The sequence below is a fragment of the Microtus ochrogaster genome, chromosome 22 (assembly GCF_000317375.1).
Source record: "Microtus ochrogaster isolate Prairie Vole_2 chromosome 22, MicOch1.0, whole genome shotgun sequence".
Classification (NCBI taxonomy): Eukaryota; Metazoa; Chordata; class Mammalia; order Rodentia; family Cricetidae; genus Microtus; species Microtus ochrogaster.
Genome location: NC_022023.1, coordinates 9,483,740 through 9,502,952, shown reverse-complemented (window position 1 = coordinate 9,502,952; position 19,213 = coordinate 9,483,740). Strand labels below are relative to the sequence as shown.

The following is a 19,213-nucleotide window of genomic DNA, read 5'->3' as shown; positions in this document are numbered from 1 at the left end:
CTCTCTCTCTCTCTCTCTCTCTCTCTCTCTCTCTCTCTCTCTCTGACTAATTTGAACACAAAGATTTGGGGTGACCTTTAGCTTAATGGGGGAATAAGTAAATTTGATAAACATAAACCATAAAGATATTTTAATAAAAATAAAACTGCAATCCAAGCTTATCAATTCAAGTGTAGAAATGGATACTTAGTGTCACTATTATTATGCAAGGTAACAAAGATTTTAGAGACTGCAGGCAGTTGAGAAATGAAAGAGTTAGGGGGTTGGAATGACTCAGCTATCTTATGTTTATATAGTTATGATTCCAACATAAAATACAAAGCTTCTGTAGAAAATTATGAATATTTTAAAAAGTATGTGAATCATAAAAATACCCAGTGGATTTTTACAATACAATAATTAAAAAGAAAAACTTACTAACAAAAACTTTGAAGTACTGTATTAATTGAAAACAATACACTTTTCATAAGACAGAATATGATTATGGAACAATATAAAAGTGTGTGAAAACCATTCTTTCTTTTTTAAAACATTTAATATCACTGAACCTTCAATATTTAGTATGCAACACCCTAATTTTGTAACTTACAATCTTCAAAAATTAGGGTAGAACAGTTTTTACAATGTCAAGAATATTAAGAAAGTAATATTACATACCTTATTGGTTTTACCCATACTCTGAAACGGTGTCAAAACAAAACACTACATCACCACACAATTAGTAGCAATGACTAAACATGAATCATCTATGAATATATTATAAAAAGATATATAGTAGTGTTATATCAACACAGAACCTGTAGTGTTAAACATAGATTTTAATGAAGGAAGCATTATTGTTCTTTAGGTGAGGAAAGCTTATGTGGGTATATCTGCCCTAAAGAAAATATTTGTAGGCTTGCTAGTATTGTTATTTTAAAAAAACATGGTTGAATTAATTGAGTAAAAGTAGGTAAAAATGAGCAAGAAAATCTGGTTTTCAGCTAAGCCTGAATCAATGAATAAACTGCAGAAGGAACCAGAAAAAGGAACTTTATCTGATAGTGTATATGAAAACCAGTCAAGCCTTAAAGGGAAAACAATGCAGCAGTGGCCCTCAGAAGGTGACCAGAAGACTGTTGAGAGGAACACATATGATCATGTAGGACAGGAGAGTGGGGGAGAAAGAGAAAGAGAAGAGGAAAGGAGGGAATCAGCAGTAATGAGAAACCAGAAAACGTGTGTTCCTAGCCATACAATAAGATGCAGGGGAGATGAAAGGGCTTGCCTTGCAAGTGTAAGGGATTGAGTGTGAGTCCCAGATTCTACATTTGAAAAAGAAGAAGGAAAGAAATGCCTGGCATGATGCCATATGCTTATATCTGAGCACTGGGGAGATGGAAACAGGTAAATCATTGACACTCACTCGCAAGCCCTCTACCTACTTGGTGAGTTCAAGACCAGTGAGTGGAGCTATCTGAAGAAAAAACAAAACAAAACAATGTAGCCAGCACCTTCTGAAATACAAACTGTGCTTGTCCTCTTGCTTCAACGTATATTTGTGTAAATGTGAACACACACACACAAACTCTCTTGTGTATGTGGACATGCACACAAACACAGGCACATACACACAGATAAAGACAGACATAAGTATACACACATACATACATACAGAGAGGTAAATTTCTACTAGGCTTTCTTATGTAATAGCACAGTTATGATCCAAGGATCTCTACATGCATCTTTGTCTGAACATTTTGTTAGGAAATTGACTTTCCCATTGGGAAAGTTCATTAGCAGAGTGCATGGTTATGTAACATAGAGAAGTTGTCTTCACTGGTGTTTGGTCAAAGCCAAAGAAAGATGGATGAAAAGTAAAAGAAAGGAAACACTTACTTTATGTCACTAACTCAGTTTGACAAATGAATGTTATAAAAATACTTTCATTAGGAAGAAAAATATGTGTACAACCCGATGTGTAATCCTTATTGTACTTAGCACACATACAAATTTTTAGAAAAAATTCACAGATGAATAGGGGGTCTTTTAGGTATATTGCTTATTCTTGTTGTTTTGAACAATATATTCCAGGAAGATGAAGAAAAAAATTCTAAGCTCCTTTGTTCTTGATCTGACTAGTGAGAAACACAATGTTGAACATTACAACCTGTCCCTAATTCTCCAACAAGCGGTCCTATGGTGGGCCTACTGTTGTCAGCAAGTCCCTAAACTTCTGAGAGAAGAGAAATTTAAAAGCAGAATTTACTTACAAAGCACTACAGCTTCTAAGTGAATGCTGAAGGCCTAAGTCTTAATATTGTTGTGTAAGTAACCAGCAAGTGCTTTACTTTTCTGACACCAGATCAGAGTCTCCAAATCTTTACATAGACAGACACACAGACAATATGTTAGGTTTCATAGACCACATGTTTTCTTTCACAACTATTTATTACTTCATTATAATCATATAGCCAAAGTTATTATGCAAATCAATGTGACTATACGTCAGTAAAGCTCTACCATATAGATTTTCTAGGAAACCAAGAGCACATGGCTTTGATCTGCTTTTACCAAATCATAGTATTCTGCACTTGCTTGGTTATCAATGTTTTTTTTTCCAATTTAAAAGATATAGTAATTTTTTTCTCACTTACTGAAACCTACATTTTTTTACAGTGATTTTCTTTAAAATAGTTTGGCTCAAGTGTTCCATTCAGTTACTGATTTTGTTTGTTGTCTTGTATAGTTTGTTTTGTTTTCTTTAAAGAAAGGTACACTGGACTTCTTTTTACATTAAGAAAATCCTTTTATGAAGAAATGATTTTAATTACTCTACTTTTCTTTGTCCTAGTTTTTTTTATATTGACCAAAGAGAAAAATCATTGATATTTCATACCACTAAGATGAAATTCTTGCTGAAGGTGAGCATCATCAAAGACCTGCAGATGGCTAGCCATTATGGTTAAGGACATAGCCTTCCTCCCACTGTCCTCTGTGGTACTGGCTGTACGATCTTTAACAAGTAGGTTTTCTTTCTGTTTCCTCAGCTATAACATGAGGAAAATGATAACTTCCAAATAGACTTGTTAAAAAGAGTCAGTAAAATAATACACAAGAATAATCATACATATAAGTATTTGTTAAGCACAACACTCTATAGATAGGTACTACTAATATTCTACTATCAAAGTATCCTAAATGTTTTTATAAGTACAATCATTTCCCAAACGAGCAGAACTCTGAGACATAAATGCACTAACTAGTCCTGAAGGAGACTTGAAAATTACGGGTCGTTTTTACTCTACTCAATTTTTTTCTCCATTCTAGGTCACCTTGTCTTCTTTCTGAACCCTTCTGACTTTCAGAAGCAGAACACCTGTCTAGGTCACCAGCAACACCCAAATTTTTGTTGCAAATCTACTGACCTTGGTAGCTATAGACAAATTACAGCTCTGAATTTCAGATTTTCACTTTGCAAAGCCAAGTTAATAAGATCAACATCAGAGTGTGCTTTAGAGAGATATAAGAATATCTTAGTTTTCAGATTTTGAGTGTATGGGAGAAATATCCCCTGCTTGGTGATAAGGGGGGGGGGGGGAGATATGAAAGTTTCAATTCTTATTTCCTCCCTTTCTTACCCGGGGATCGACTCACCTATCCAATGAGTTTGGAAGAATATTGCATGCATGCATCATTTGGCCTTTTGTTTTTCAAAAAAATATGAAACAATACCCACAGTTACAATGATTTCCCTGTGACTTTGCAGTGTAAACACGGTGGTGGAATGCCCATTTAGTCATAGATCAAAGATGTCATCTCTAATTAGTTAGCACGCATTAATCTCCATGACTCACTCCTGTTGGTTTAATTGAAAACTGGGCTATTGTTTAATCTACCTTTAAAACACTCACAGCGTTAAATCTCACAATACTTTATGTGACAGCATAAGAACAAATATTAAAATTGGAGTTATTTTAAGAGCTTTTTTGTTACAGTATAGCTAAACTGCCCTCTCCTCATTATGCCTTTTTGATTATAGTGTAGGTGAATCTTTTCTTCTCATTGTAACAGATGATGTAATATTTTTAAAGGTAGTGTAGGAAACCGCTTATTAATCATGTCTTTCTTTCAGTTTTTTTACACTTCAATGACATCTTCTTAACCCAGTGCCAACCACCTACACAAACATGTGCACAGTCACACAAACACACACACACACACACACACACACACACACACATACACCCTCTTGACTTATCATTGACAATTAGAATGTGGGAATATCAAGGGATTTTTCTGTTTTCAAACCTTGTAAGCCTACCCATACTAATGATTTTTCCTTCTGCTCCAGTTCAAGAGTAGATCTGCCCTGGTTATTGCTTTATTCCGTGCTTTAAGTGATCCCTGTTCCCATATGATCAAACTTGATGCTGTCAGATGACGCCTTTGTTTAATCTTCTGATTTCCATAGAATCCAAAATTAAATGACTAACAAAACATATATCTTTGTCTGGCCTTTGAAGGGAATATTTAGATCTTATAGTACTTAAAGATGATAGTGAAAAATTATATTTTTGTCTAAAATGCCACATACTGGTTAAAATTAAATGACTGGCATAAAAATATTTTCAAGGTTAGTAACTTACTTTCCTGATGTTAAAATGAGCCATTCAAATCAGTCAATAACAATACACAAATAAAAGCACTAGAAGCATAACTACATGAGATTGGCTACAGAAAATAGAGCAGTATAGCCATTATAGGCATAGAAAAATATGGACATTGTCACTCTCACTTTAGAGCCACCACTTAAAACATTATGATGACATTTACAGTTAAAATTTTAACAATTAGAAAATATTATACTAACTCCCAGTGTTGAAGAAATAGAAATCTATCCATTCTCTATTTCATTGCATATATGTTTCCATATATATGTATATATAATGTTATATATTATACATGATATAATTTAATATCCAAATGATCAGAAATTACATATTGGCAAGCAAAAACACTGCTGTAAAATGCCCTCAACTTTTTTTTCATTTTCTGTACAAGAGGCAGAAAAGTAACATGTGTCATACTCTTTTACAAACTCCTTTTACATGTATTCTCTCTCCTAGCTGTGCTTAATCCACATGTTCTAGACAGTTTGATGTACATACAACTAACCAGTTGGTTGTTTATATACAGAACTTCATGTGATTGTTCTGGCCTTGCTAAATCAATGCACACAAGCACAACACAACACGGCAAAGATGGGTACAGTTTTGCTAGCCTAATTTACATTATAAACGTATTATATTTATGTCTACATTGTTCTTAATTTTTTACTAGTTTATTTTTATATTTTCAAAATATGAACTCACACAACAAAACTAAACATAAGACAAAATGAAAGTGAGAATTTCCAGGTGTTGAAACATCTATTTGCTAGGTTTCTTATGTCTTTTCATTATTTAGAATTGTGTTCGGTGAGTTATCCTGTTTGTTGAATAAACCTACTGAAATCTTTTATGTGCTCCCCTGTACAAGAGTGAAACTATTAAAATCATAAGTATATAAATTTTGACTTGTGTGATACTGTTTAGAGTTTCTATAGGTTAAAATATCAGAAAGAACTTTCTGTATATACTATATCTAGAATAAACTTTAAAATATCAAAGTTCAAATTTTGAGTTTGTGGTATAGCAAACAATATAAGTCACATGTAGAAAATTGTAGGCATCATAATTTGTGTTTAGTGAGTAATGTCTGTATTCTGCCATCTAACAGTATAAAAAGATTCAAATAGGATTTGGGAAATCTTATCTCCTGATAGAAAAATGTCAGACTGTTTAATGTTCTGCTGTTCAACTATTAACACCAAACTTTGGTATATAAAGAGTATCAATAGACATGTTCTTGAGCTCTACAAACTATGACTTGAATTTTAAAAGATACTTTAAACAAAATATATAACACAAATTTAAAAGAAATATTGTCTGATCTAGTTATTATGAATGAGGTGTGGCCTCAAGTAAAAATCATTGCACCCATTTGCTGCTCTCATTTCAGACAAAAGAGTTAGGTAAATAAAGTGACTGCCAGAAAATATAACAATGCAGGAGCTAAACGTCAAAACAGAAGGTCCATTAAACATTTTGAAAATAAATGAAATGTAGCTCATTTTTAAAAGCTGTCAAAAGATAACAATAACTAAGAAGACTTCTTGTTGTGGAAAGGACTACTAAGAAAGGCGGTAGTTTTTGGGCTCATCTTTTTTTCAATTTTTCATATTGGTTATATGATACATGAAAAACTGTCAAGTTTTTCAGAAAGGATGTATGATACACGACATCTTAAGGGTAAATGGAAAAAGCCCGCACATCACTGGGCAATCACAATTTTTCATCTTTAGAGAGAATTCCATTACAAACTATGGCATCTATCTAGTGATTATGATGGTATACTTTATACATTTATTTGCATGAGATGTGGTGCTCAAACATTTATCCAGACATTAAGGATATTTTTGTGATGCTGTTTTAGGATAATATCACTTGAAATGAGCAGAATTGAATAAAGCACTGGCCCTTCTCCCTACTCCCCCATACAGTCTGAGAGAACTTTACATAACCAGTTGAAGACATAATAAAAGAAGCTGGACAAGAGGTGAGACCTAAGCATGAGTACATGGCACATTACATTGGTCTTGCCCATCTTTTAGATGAAGACTACACATTAGTGTTTCTTAGTAGTCAGGTTCCTCACCTACAGAGAAGTTAACACAGTCATCTTCCATGCATCTAAAGTTTGAATTGAGACAAGAACAGATATGGGCTCTCTTTGTTTTCTGGCTTTCCAAGTGTAGGTTGTGTTAATACACACCCTTCTTTATCAAATGAATTAGTTCCTCATAATAAATTTCACAATACACACATATATCTCAATACATGTTCATTACATGCATTTTTATATAATACATAGTCACATTTTATTGTTTTTATTATTTCTTTGAAAATACTAATAGGTATGTAGCTATGTCCACATGGAATCAGTAAAGTTGTATCAATCACATGAAATATCTGGATAATTAAAAATCAATCTTTGTAGAAGCTAATGTGCAGCATCTTCTCTAGCGTCAATGGGATGTTAGATATATTGAAAAATAATGCCTCACTTTAAAACCAAACTCTACAATTCTATATTCTAAAGCAAAATATATATTTAAAATCATTTTCAAATTAGCACCAATGAGTTTTATTTATATATGTTTCTTGATACCACAAAACATCTAAGAAACCACTAGATTCCTTGTCATGAGTTTTAAGGTTGCAAAGATTTCTGCATCTTTACAGAATTCTGCTTTCATCATGAGTCTGCACACACAGTAGCTACTCACTTTCCATCTTTCTCCCTGATCTTTATGCTGTTTTACGATAGTTACATTCTTCTGGCGCAGAAATTGAAATTCTAACACAGTGGTCCTTATGCATCAAAGGAATGGAAATGAAGGCTATTATTTGTTCACTGCCACTCACCTGCCCAGAAGCAGAAACTCTCCGGCTAGACCCAGGCGCCTCATGGCCATCAGCAGACCCCTCACAGTCATGCCTTCGCAGAAGCAGGCTACCACCCTGGCCTTGGGCAAATGACTTCTGAGCTTTTTCAACAGCTTGTCAAAGCTCTGTTCTCCAGCATTGCTGTAGATTTTGTAAGAGTGGGCGATGCAAATCCCTTCCTTGGCTGACATATCTTTGAAAGCCTCCATCCCACTTTCTCCATAGTTGCCTGTATGATAACAAACATACAAAAAGAGATACTGGGTTGGTAGGAATGCATTTATTAGATACAATAAGAATCTTTTCTCTTAACTGAAATGTAGAACAACCTGTTTCAGCACATACATATATATGTGGTACGTACATTTCAGAGCTTAACTTATTCACATGATGTGTTGTTACCCATCTCCGTCCATGTTGTCACTATAGCAGGGTTTTATTCTTTCTTATGGCTGAATAGTATTTGATTGTGTAGGAACCAAGTGTTCATCAATAAAAGAACATTTAAGATGTTTTCATTTATTAACAACATCAAGTACAGCCTCGATGATCAGGAATGTGCAGTTGTCTCTTCAGCATTCAAACTTGTCTGCTGTTTTAATATATACTCCTACCTTAATATAAAATTATAGAAAGCAGCCGCTGGCTGTTTTTATTCTATGCTCTCTCTTTCCCTCTAGGGTTGTCATTGGATAATCATTGCATCCCACTGCTGGGGTTTGAATATGGTTAACACTCCAAGGATCCTATTTTGGGGGTCTGGTCTGCAATGTGCACACCCTGATGTGGTGGAAATTTTAAGTGGGCTGAAAAAAAGGTGACCAGACCATCAGCATTCATTCTCAGATGACATCTGCTAGTCATGAAAAGGGAAAGTTTGGTTCTTACACAACATCTTGCCTTTTTGCGTGTACACATTCTTTTTCTACCTGAAACTGATTTCCTTTATCTCTCCCCATAATTTAATAATAAAACCAAACATTGCCACTAAGCTATTTAGACTTCCAACCTAACCAAAGTACTGACCCAAATAAGCCTCTTTTTTACATATGTAATCCAGCATTAAGTATTCTGTTGTGGTAACACAAAATGTATCACAATTGGCCTTTTAGCCAAAGTATGTATATGAGGTTTATTCACAGTATACATATGCATATATTTAGATACGCAGTGTGTACACACGAGCATATACAAAATACATACTATATAAATGATATCGATGTGATAGAAATATTATACCATCTTAGTATATAAAATATTGGGGGTACAGAAGTCCTTGTATTCCCCTTGTCCTCACAGAGAAGCACTAAGAGAACCACCGATGTTAATCTCACAGAGGTGTCTCCTCAAGAGAGGAGATAAAATCAAATACCTGCACTCCATCTAGAAATCTGGAAGTAGAGGGATTTGACAGCTTGATGACCTTTTTGCTATATGAAAGTTCAGACTTCATCCTAATTCCCCAGAATGATCATTCCAGACTCTTTCCTCCCTAGTCATTACCCATCCTTGGATGTCACAAGTACTTATGGCTGCTGACCACACTAGATTCTAGGCCTTTTAGCTATAGAAACAAACCTTGTGGTCACGTGTACTTTATAACAGAGTCACTGTGTGGTCACACGTTATGCTTTATTGGGTTCCTGGAACTGGACAGACTGGACTGATTAGTACCTAGAAACTTTTCCCAATCATACTGTGTTTTAAATATACTGATAATGAATTGTCTGGCATTAGACCTCCTGAAGTCTGATCCAAGTTGATAAAGTCCAGGTTTACATTCTTGTCTCTCTATGTGTTTTATTTACCTCTGGGAAATATCCTCAATAAAAATGTGTATTTTATGTAATATATTAATTGTCATGAATTTATTACTTGGTGTTCTAAAATGCAAAGGACCCAATATATTCTCAACTAAGATCAATCCTGTCAAGAAAATGTATAAACTAATTTTTAAAAAATCCAATTTTCATTCTATATAATCAAAGAGCAGTTAATGATATGGATAATTCCAAAATCCACTTTCATCCAAAATACAATTTTAGAGGTGAGAATATGTTCATCTTTTTCTTCTTCCTGCTTTTTGTTTATTTTTGAGACTTTATTATTTATAATTTTCTCTTCCATTTTCCCCTCCAAATTTCCTCATAACATAACTTTCTTCAAATTTATGATTTCATTCCATCCATTTTTATTGCATACATATGTGTATTTTTATTTCTATATATTCCCAAATATAAACTACTGAGTCCATGTAATATTACTTGTATGCATGTTTTCAGGGCTGACTGTTCAGCACGGGACAACCAATTGATATTCTCTTTCCTGTGGAGAGCTACCGCTTCTGCTGCCAGATTTGCTCAGTGTCCTGGAGTTCTTTGTGTCTGGTTGAGACTTTGTAGGCTTTTCCACGTGATATTTGGCATCTTTTACAGTTGTTAAGAGGCTCTACTGATCAGAGGCTGTGTTCTACCATAGCCTAGCAACTTTCTTTAAGCTCAGCAACATGGAAGACTTACTGCCCTCAGAAAAAAAGCTTCCTGCTCTCTACCTAGCTTTATCTGGAAGATGTCTCCTTGCCTTGGATGCCTGACTTGTATCAAGGGTGACCCTTGACACAATTCTCTGCAAATAGTCTTTCCCTGATGATTCACGCATTAATTAAGGAAGTGATATAACGATTTTGATAGGGCCATGATTCCACTAATCCAGATATTTGATAGGAGTGTGCCACCTAATTCAAATTAAGGTTTGTCCCCAGGGTCCCCAATTATATATATATGATATATTCCAAGATAAAGTTAAGGTGATTTACCCAAGTCTGTCTCCCTGAGTGTTATTTCCTTTGTACCCACGGCCATCTGAACCCTGTTTTCTGCCTCTGTTCTCTCTACCCTTCTGGACCAATGCAACCAACAATCCTGAAAATCGCTGAGGAAGTTGAACTGCATAAAGTCAAAGGAAAAAGAAGAGTAAGATTGTCCGTCATCTGTAAGAAGAATCACACCAGGGTTATTATATAAGTTATCCCATTGAATTCCGATAATATTTTTGAGGTATGTGTTATTACTGGCATCCCATACACAACACAGTCAGTGCCGCCAAAGATCAGAGTTATAAATATGACTAGTATGTAAAGGCTGAGTTCCTTGCAGCTCCAAAAGTAAAGATTCCTCTCACTATGTTCTTCTATAATTGACCCCCAAGAACCTTAAAAGTCCAATTATATAGGACAGATAGATTGGCACGAAGAACACACGGGTATTATTAGACAGCTGAGTTGTAGAATATAAAAGTATAACTAGCCTAAAACCAGGTAGACATAGGAGGTGGTATCTATCAAGAACAGCAAATATCAAGTAAATGAGAGCTATGAGTCACCCAGTTACAGAGCCCTGGGCTACACAAAGATAAAAGCCAGCAAACAGGTAGGTGGATAAGCCTGTGCTGGAGCACATATCTCAGTTTTGCTACTGTGCATTACCAACACACACGTGCCTTACTCAGATGAGCCCCTCAGATTTTCAGGATGCAATATTGTGTAGTTCTATCCATACACAGCATACAGGAGAACATGTTAGCTTGGCTCGCAGCCCAAACACTGATTTTCAAACTGCGTGGATTTCTGTTTATCTCTAGAATTGGAAGCAATGAGAAACCTCTGTGATAGTGGCAGGTAGACGATCCGGTTATTTCATAATTAACAAAGTTTAAAGGGTGCTTTCTGGAAAATGTGTCAAGAGGCCTCAATTATTGATTTACACTAATCTGAGTAATCTATTATTCTTTTTATTTTTAGACAGTTCTGTTTCTCAGCTATTTTGCTAGCAACACTTTGATTTAAGATGGAGTCAGTCATATAAAAAGTTTGAAATTAGGTATGATGGGTATGATATAAATAATAAAAGCCAATAATTTCATAAAAACAAGAAAATGTATCTGAAAACGTTATGATCTTTAACCTGTTACCTAACAATTCTACTTTAACACTGTCTTTACTTATTACGCAACATGTTACATAAAGCAAGTTGAAATAGAAGAGAAATATTTGTATTGAAGAAACTTAATTTAGCTTCAATTTGGAAACTATCTTCTCAGCTTTTTCACCTGAAACAAAAGCAACACACTTAAATATTTGCAGTGCAAGTATTTCACACATTTAAAGTATCTGGTAATTAGCTTGGACTCAATTTCACCTACTGGAGTATCTCTATTTGACCATCCCAAAACATATTGAAGCTAACAGCATTATCCATGTACTTTCGACACAATATTAAGCTAAAAGCAGAAGAAGAAAAAGTGATTTCTCAGAGGCCTAGATGTCCTAGATGAAAGAAAGATGACATAGGGACATCCTTCTACTCTCCACTCTGCTTTGTTTCAAACTTACAACCCCTCTAAACAGCTTAGACATAGATTTGATATAAAATGTTTATAAAATCACAACTTGAATTTATTTTCAAGAGTTCAGTGTAATCTGATAATTTAAAAAAGAGGCTACAGAACTGACTAAGTAACTCAGTGGCTAAAGGTGCTTCCCGCTGAGACTGAAGACTTGTGCTTAATCTACAGAACCCTCATTACAGGAAGAGAGAACAGACCCCTGCAAATGTTCCTCTGACAAAACACATGGACTCTGTATCATGTGTATGCACAGGTGTTCACACTGTCTCTTTCAAATACACACAGATAAGTAAATAAATGCAAAAATATAAAAAATAAACATGAGCGTATGTATTTGAATAAATGAGAATTTTAAAGTAAAGCTGTGTCCAAGAATTCATATAAACTCTGTATTCTGTACACATTTGGAAACAATGGGAACATTGGAAAAATGTCTGCAAATTTCTTAAAGAGAGAAATAGATTTTAAGTAGCATATATAAAGAAGAAAAAGTTTAGAAAAGAGCTGAGTTTCCAACGTGGAATCTAGTCATTAAAGAAAGCTGTCCTGTAAATTAAAACTCCAAGATGTGGCTTCACTTCAATAAAAGGAATCTACAGAAAATTATTTTTAGGTAGCAGAGGAATTATGAAGAGAAATTTTATTTTTAGAAAATAATGTATTGCCATGTACCAAAGAAAAAGGAATCCAGCAAAGCAAAGATTGCAAAGCTTTGAACCTGTGATGCATGTCCAAGTCAACAAGTTTGAATGACTTTTTTTAACCTTAACTTTAGTCTCAATACTTGTGGTTGTGATAGATATCTTCTCCCAATCCAAAAAAAAAAATCTATAGTTCATATATTGGAACAGGTGAACTGGCATAGACATAGTGGAGAAGAATAAAATTTAGAAACGATTATTTTTTTTTAATTTCTTTTGTATTTTAAATGGATTACAGAAAAAGAATGTAGTAATTTGACTAAAAATGGCCCCCATAAACTCATAGCTTTGAGTGCTTAGTCATCATAGGAAATGACGTCGCTTTATGAGGATCAGGAGGTGTGGCCTTATGAAGGAAGTGTGTGTAAAACTCTTAACTACTTCTCCAGCATTGCCTGCATGCAGCCGTACATTCCACCTTTATGGTAATGAACTAAACTTCTGAAACTGTAAATAAATCTCAATTAAATGTTTTCTTTTATAAGAATTACTCTGGTCATGGTATCTTTTCACAGCAATAGTCACTGACTAAGACAAGGATGATTTTTTTTTCCCCTAAATTTTGTGAAATGGCCAAGTAAGAGTGGCGGTTAGGAAACCCAATAAGGGTATTCTGATTCAGAAACGAGAAGTATTAGTTGGGAGTACTTGTCAGTCTTTGCAATGAATAGCACTGTGGGTAGCAACAGTGCTGTGTGAAAGTATAAGGTGTGATATAAAAAAAAAAAAGAACAGTCCTGCATGGTACCCTCAAAGTGACAAACATCCATGTGTTACTTGAAAAGATGTTGACGTTTACTTCTGAAACTAAACATGCAATAAATATGTTCAATGATTCAGGTTAACACTGAACTCCCTCAGGGTAGGGTTGTATGGATGGAGTTTAAAAGTGCAGAACACGCATTTATGCCACTCCTCGGTCTGAGGCACTTGAACGTGAAAAGGAGAAGAAAATGCAGTGGCAAGAAGTATTAGGTATGGAAATCTAGAGAGAGGTTTTGTCCATTGAGTTTCAGAAGGGAACTTCTTCACAAAGTGCTTCCTAAAGAGGAGAAGTCTAGAACACAAACTCAGTAAATGATTTTATAGCCCGTACCATCACCATCACTATAATTGCCATAAAGAAAGGTGGAATTTACCTCATTTATGTAATTATGTAAATACCAAGTCCTATACTTGCAAATTCAGGTGCTTTAATATGAAAACTAATTAGCTTGAAGAAGTTAACATGATACAGGGCAATATTTCACAGATTGATGAATAAGGTGTAGGTGAGGAGAAAATTTGCCAAATAATTGCTAGTTAAGAGAAAGAGCTGGAATTTCAGCCTCTGTCTTTCGAATGTCCACACCTGCATTCTTCCATGTGATATTGCTACTCTCGAGCCAGACATTAGGATTACAATTAGTTCAGCTGCATATTTTTTCCAACCACACTTCTATGCACCAGTAAATGTTTCCTTTGCAACTTATTTCTCAACCTACATATTATTTATCAAATAACTGCTGTGCCTAATTTCCAAATGAAGTAGAATCATGGATGATTTGGCACTTAATGATTCAAACCATATCACTTTTAATAATCAACATTTAATTCTAATTACATTCCTATAAAATATTCAGTGCTGAATTATAGCTTTATATAGACAATGGTATGTATAATAAGAGGGGGATTTTGGAAAGAGTTGCTCCATCATCTAAAGTTACCTTCTTAATGATGTTATTGATAGGCACAAAAAGACATGTGGGTTTTGTCATTAGGACTTTCAGTGCCGTTATATTTTAATTGAATTGTTAATGCAGTTTGAGTTTATATCTGCAGTGTGGAAAAATACTACTCTTTTTTTAAAAAAATATTTTGGAGACTTTTCCTCATTTCTATCTCTGGATACTCTTCCTAGTGGCAAATGAAATGTTGAGACAGACACTGTGACCCAAATTCTCATTCTATAGAATTCAACTTCCTTAGGCTTTCTTTGTAGGCTGTCGGGTTCGCAGCTGAAGCCTGTAGTGCCTAGCTCATTAAGAGTGATTCTATTTGAATAGAAGAGAAAAATTCATGTGCGACAGTGTGTCAATGGGTCGAGGGGATCTGGAAGGTATTTTGCCTCTTTTTTTAAGCTCACTAGTTACCTCTAGTCCTTAATTCTAACTAGATCTAATGACATGCAGAAATTGTCCTATCTTAGCTGAATGTGGAAAATTTTTCACAGCATAGCGAAATCATCTTTTGATTGACAACCTTTGCTGAAAAGAAGTCCGTTCTTTGACAGCAGCTCCCTAGTCTGACACCTTCTCCGGTTTAGACTTGCTTTGTGTAGATTTATGATTTTCAGATTTCCTCAGGACTCAACTTTTCCTCATAACATAGAGAACAGGGACTCACTTTGGGTTTAGGAATGAGCAAAATACATCGAAGTTGGTGGCATAGTTGTGCACTTGTTATTAGACTGAATTTTATTTAGGAATGAGTAGCTATGCTATGTTAGAGCCATGGCTTTAGGCTTCACATCTATTGTTCAAATCTGACCTGTCTCCTATGTGCTACTACTAGGTTAGCCTCTGAGAACATGTGACCACTGAACATTTGACTTATGTCTAATCTAAAAAGCATAGTTCTTTCAGTTTAAAACACTACTTTTCAAACATATATAAAGGAAAAACAAAGGTATCACATCAATATTTTATAATGTTGATGACATGTCAAAATGATAAAAATTATAACAATGATTAAATAAGGTATACTCTTAAAATTAATTTTATAAATTTACCTTTATTGTCTTAAGCTATTTATGTGGGTAGTAATCTATTTCTATCACAGGATATATATATATATATAGTATGTATATATATTACACACACATATAAATATATCCTAATTTTTCAGAGCAGAATCTAAACTTCTGATAACACTAGATCATGTATTAGTTTCCCTAAGATCAAGTGTCTAGTCTTTCTCATTAGTCTATCATTGTCTTATAGGGCACAATAAAGCCATAATGATAGCAGTAAACAAGGCAACAAATGTACATTCTTTCCCTAAAATAATTGATAATTCTGACTAAAATATGAGTGATCATGGCCCACAGGCACACACAACTCTAGTTTTCCCTGAATAACACATATTACCATGGAGAATATTTATATTCATAGAAAGAAAAGGCATGGCATCGATGTATTTACAGGACAATGAACTGTGTATAGCATGTTTTCAGGTATCCCAGATTGTACACAGTTATCTTTCTCTTAGATATTTTTGTATATACTTATTCCCTCTGCACTCTTCAAAACACAGCTGCTATGGTTACAATTCTTTGATTCTGTATTTCTAAGCTAGTCTGCTTCCTTTCCCTCATTTCAGGTATGTAAGCTTGTTTCTGGTCATGTTCTTATTTATTTGACTGTGTTTAAAGGGTATACCACAATTGGTTGAGGGGTTTATCTCAGTTACACATTTATCTACAGAGCTTCTATATGTGAATGCTTGTTTAAGTAAATGGATTTTAGTATCAATTTTTCTTTAGCCAATTGATGTTTACTAGTAACCGTGATCCAAAATGATAAAGCCTAGGTAAGACATTTTGGACAACACAGTCTAATCGTAAGTAATGTTGGACAGAGTAAAAAGATATTTGAATTTCGTTAACTTAAAATCTTTTGTTTTCTAACTGTCATGGAAAGCTCTGTGTGTGTGTCTGTGTCTGTGTCTGTGTGTGTCTGTGTGTGTGTGTGTATGAATTACATGTACTTAAAAGAGCCACAGAGTGAAATTTTATATTTTCCTTTTATAATACACACTACGCACATTGGCCACCCTTTTCCATTTGTTTTCCAGTTTAACTCCAACATCTAGTTTCTAATTCTGAGAATATACACAACAACGGGGAGAACAATACCTAAGTTGAGTTCATCTTGTTGAGGCCCTTATGTAAAATACTATATTCTCCACTGATTTTACTTGAAAAATATCTAGTAACATAAAATAAGAAGACATTCATTCTTCACTGAATTTGCACAGCTTTGAAATTTGCGCAACTACTGTTCAGCTGCCTGTTCCATTAGTTACTGCTTTCTTGGACTTTAAATAGCAAGTAGTAGCTGTTCTCCTGCCATATTTTGCTCTTATAAAAACTGCTAGATTTGGATTTCTTAATGTACCTACATCAATTTGTAAAAATATCTCAAAGCCACAATTACTTTCACCTCATGAATAGCATTCATTTACCCCATATGTATTAAACTCAGACTTGATCAGAACTTAAAAATCAGATGTACCAGCATTTCAGTATTTTTCCTTCTTTATTACATAAATTGCCCAGAATCCACTTTCACTCTGTTTTATATTTTAATACTAGAATCAAATCAAGGGTATTCCTATGCAAATACTCTACCTATGAGCTACATTCCCAGCAAGGCATTCATGCTAAGACAAGGGAAATAGCCTCCGACTAGTGCCTGAACAATTGCGACTTTAACACTCCTCTTGAAGGAGTCTCATTTTCAAGAATTAATGCCTTCCCTCCTGTTTTCATTACTCATAAATGTCACTAAATTTTTCACCAAGCAAGAAAATGGGAAGAGGTGGGTGGAAGAAAGCTGATTCACTCAACCACTTCCCTAACTTGGATAATTCCATAAACCCTGAATGCAATGCAACTGGGCTTTATTACAGTCAGCGCGTAAGCATTTAGTTAAATTGATGATAGTATAAGGAAAAAGTAAAGATAAAGAATCTCACAGGATCAGAAGGAATATACAATACTAATCTCTGATCTTGGAATTCTAGGAGCTCCAGAGAAATACATTTTCATCGTTTAAAGTATCCAAATTATATTTTGTTTTGATTTGATTTTGGTTTTGTCATGGTAGTACAAGCTCACTAATATAACCTTCTGTCCGTAAGCCAAAAATCTTTAGGTCAAATAATCTTTAGGCAAGATGGAATTAGTGAACTTATAATGTCAAAAGGCTCATCAAATACAGGAAAGAAAAAAAAAACTTTTGTAATATATAGACTAAATTTGATTCTTGCATTTGTAATTCTCTAGATGCTTATCCCTTAAAAATGAATTTAAAAGCTTCTGAGTTCCAGTTTATTTAATTGAGTAAGAAATAGAAGGCTAACACCTGTTTAATGCCTGGTGCATAATAACTTCTCGACAAAAGTTAGTTTATGTAGTATTTCCTTTTTTTTTTCATTTCTTCTTTACAATTTATTCTTGTAAAGCAAGACTTTAGAGATTGGCTCCCAAGTTAGAATAGGTTTTACTATCACTTGAATTAATCAAATCTATATTCAAACTGTTGATCAGCTACCAACTAATTTGGGTGTTTAGGAAAGTTATCTAATCTCCTAAGCATATTCTTCCTTATCATAAAATGTTACTGTATTTTTCATGAGGATTAAATACAATTTTATATGGGGTATGCTTCGAAGAGATATGACAGATTGTTTTAAAAAGATTTAAAAATAGTTTTTACTTTAGTTGAAGCATTTATATATTTTCCATTATAATCTATTTAGACATAGGTGGTTATAGATAGGTGTGCTCCACTCCTTCTAATAAAACTCTTTTCTGTGTTGTTGTCCATTCCTCAAGACCTCAGCTGACATCTGGCAAATTCTCATTTAACTGTAGCTATTCTTCTCAGAAATTTAAAACTAAAACTGCTCTTTAGTGTGTTGTCTGTGTATTCCCTCAAGTTGTTACAAAGTAACAACTTTTTTTTAAATTATTTAAAAACACAACCCGTAGTTCTATTGCCTTTTTGGAATTCTGTAAAGCAAATTAGAAGAAGGATAACCTCTGTCATCAGGGAACATAATAGTTAAAACACTTTGATAGGATTCACCCAGTGTTTTAATAAAATCACTCATGGCCCAATTCCCCTGTCCTCATTTTGTTGCTGATGAAATCCCTGGATAGTACCATAATGTTGGTTTTACCACTCTGTTGAACTAATGTCTGCTGTTTCCCACACTCCATTCCTTTAATCACACCTCTGGGATACTAGAATGTATTAAACCCCTTGAGATTACCTAACACACAGGAATAGCAAGTGAATCTCTGAAGCATGTTGTGGTTGTCACAGTGGCTTATTTTCTCTTTAACTCAAATATCATTAAGTCTCCCCACGATTCCTGGGGGCACTTCTCAATGAAAGGAATCCTTCAAATGGAATTGCTAGTTACTCCTAACTTGTAACTACATAGGAAATACAAGTTTCAGAAACATCCCAAGGATTTGGGACTGTGTTGGGTTGTGAGCTCCAAGAAAATAAGGAAATAGCCAGAGTTGTGCTGAGTTTAATAGTTAATTCTTATTGCTACAAGCATGATAATTGCCCAGTTTTGGTGAAGTCTTTTAGTTAGCTCCACTTCTGTGCATAGCTGCTTCTCATGTGTGTAGAGGGCTATCTTTGTATTCATTTGATTTGTAAGGTATTTATGTTTTATTTTTTATTGATTTTTATTGAGCTCTACATTTTTCTCTGCTTCCCTCCCTGCCTCTCCTCTCCCCACTTCAATCCTCCCTCAAGGTCCCCATGCTCCCTATGTATTAATGTTTAAAAAGCATTA

The 19,213-nt window shown here is 34.5% G+C and overlaps 1 protein-coding gene across 6 annotated transcripts in view; it reads right to left on the bottom strand.

Moving 5' to 3' along the window:
• Positions 1-19,213, bottom strand: part of Grm5 (glutamate metabotropic receptor 5) — a 343,722-nt gene that overhangs the window by 197,431 nt on the left and 127,078 nt on the right. For all 6 annotated transcript variants that reach the window (XM_026784413.1, XM_026784411.1, XM_026784414.1 and 3 more), the window contains one exon: positions 7,509-7,758. In XM_026784413.1, the coding sequence (XP_026640214.1) occupies positions 7,509-7,758 (250 nt within the window). The remainder of the gene's footprint in view (positions 1-7,508; positions 7,759-19,213) is intronic.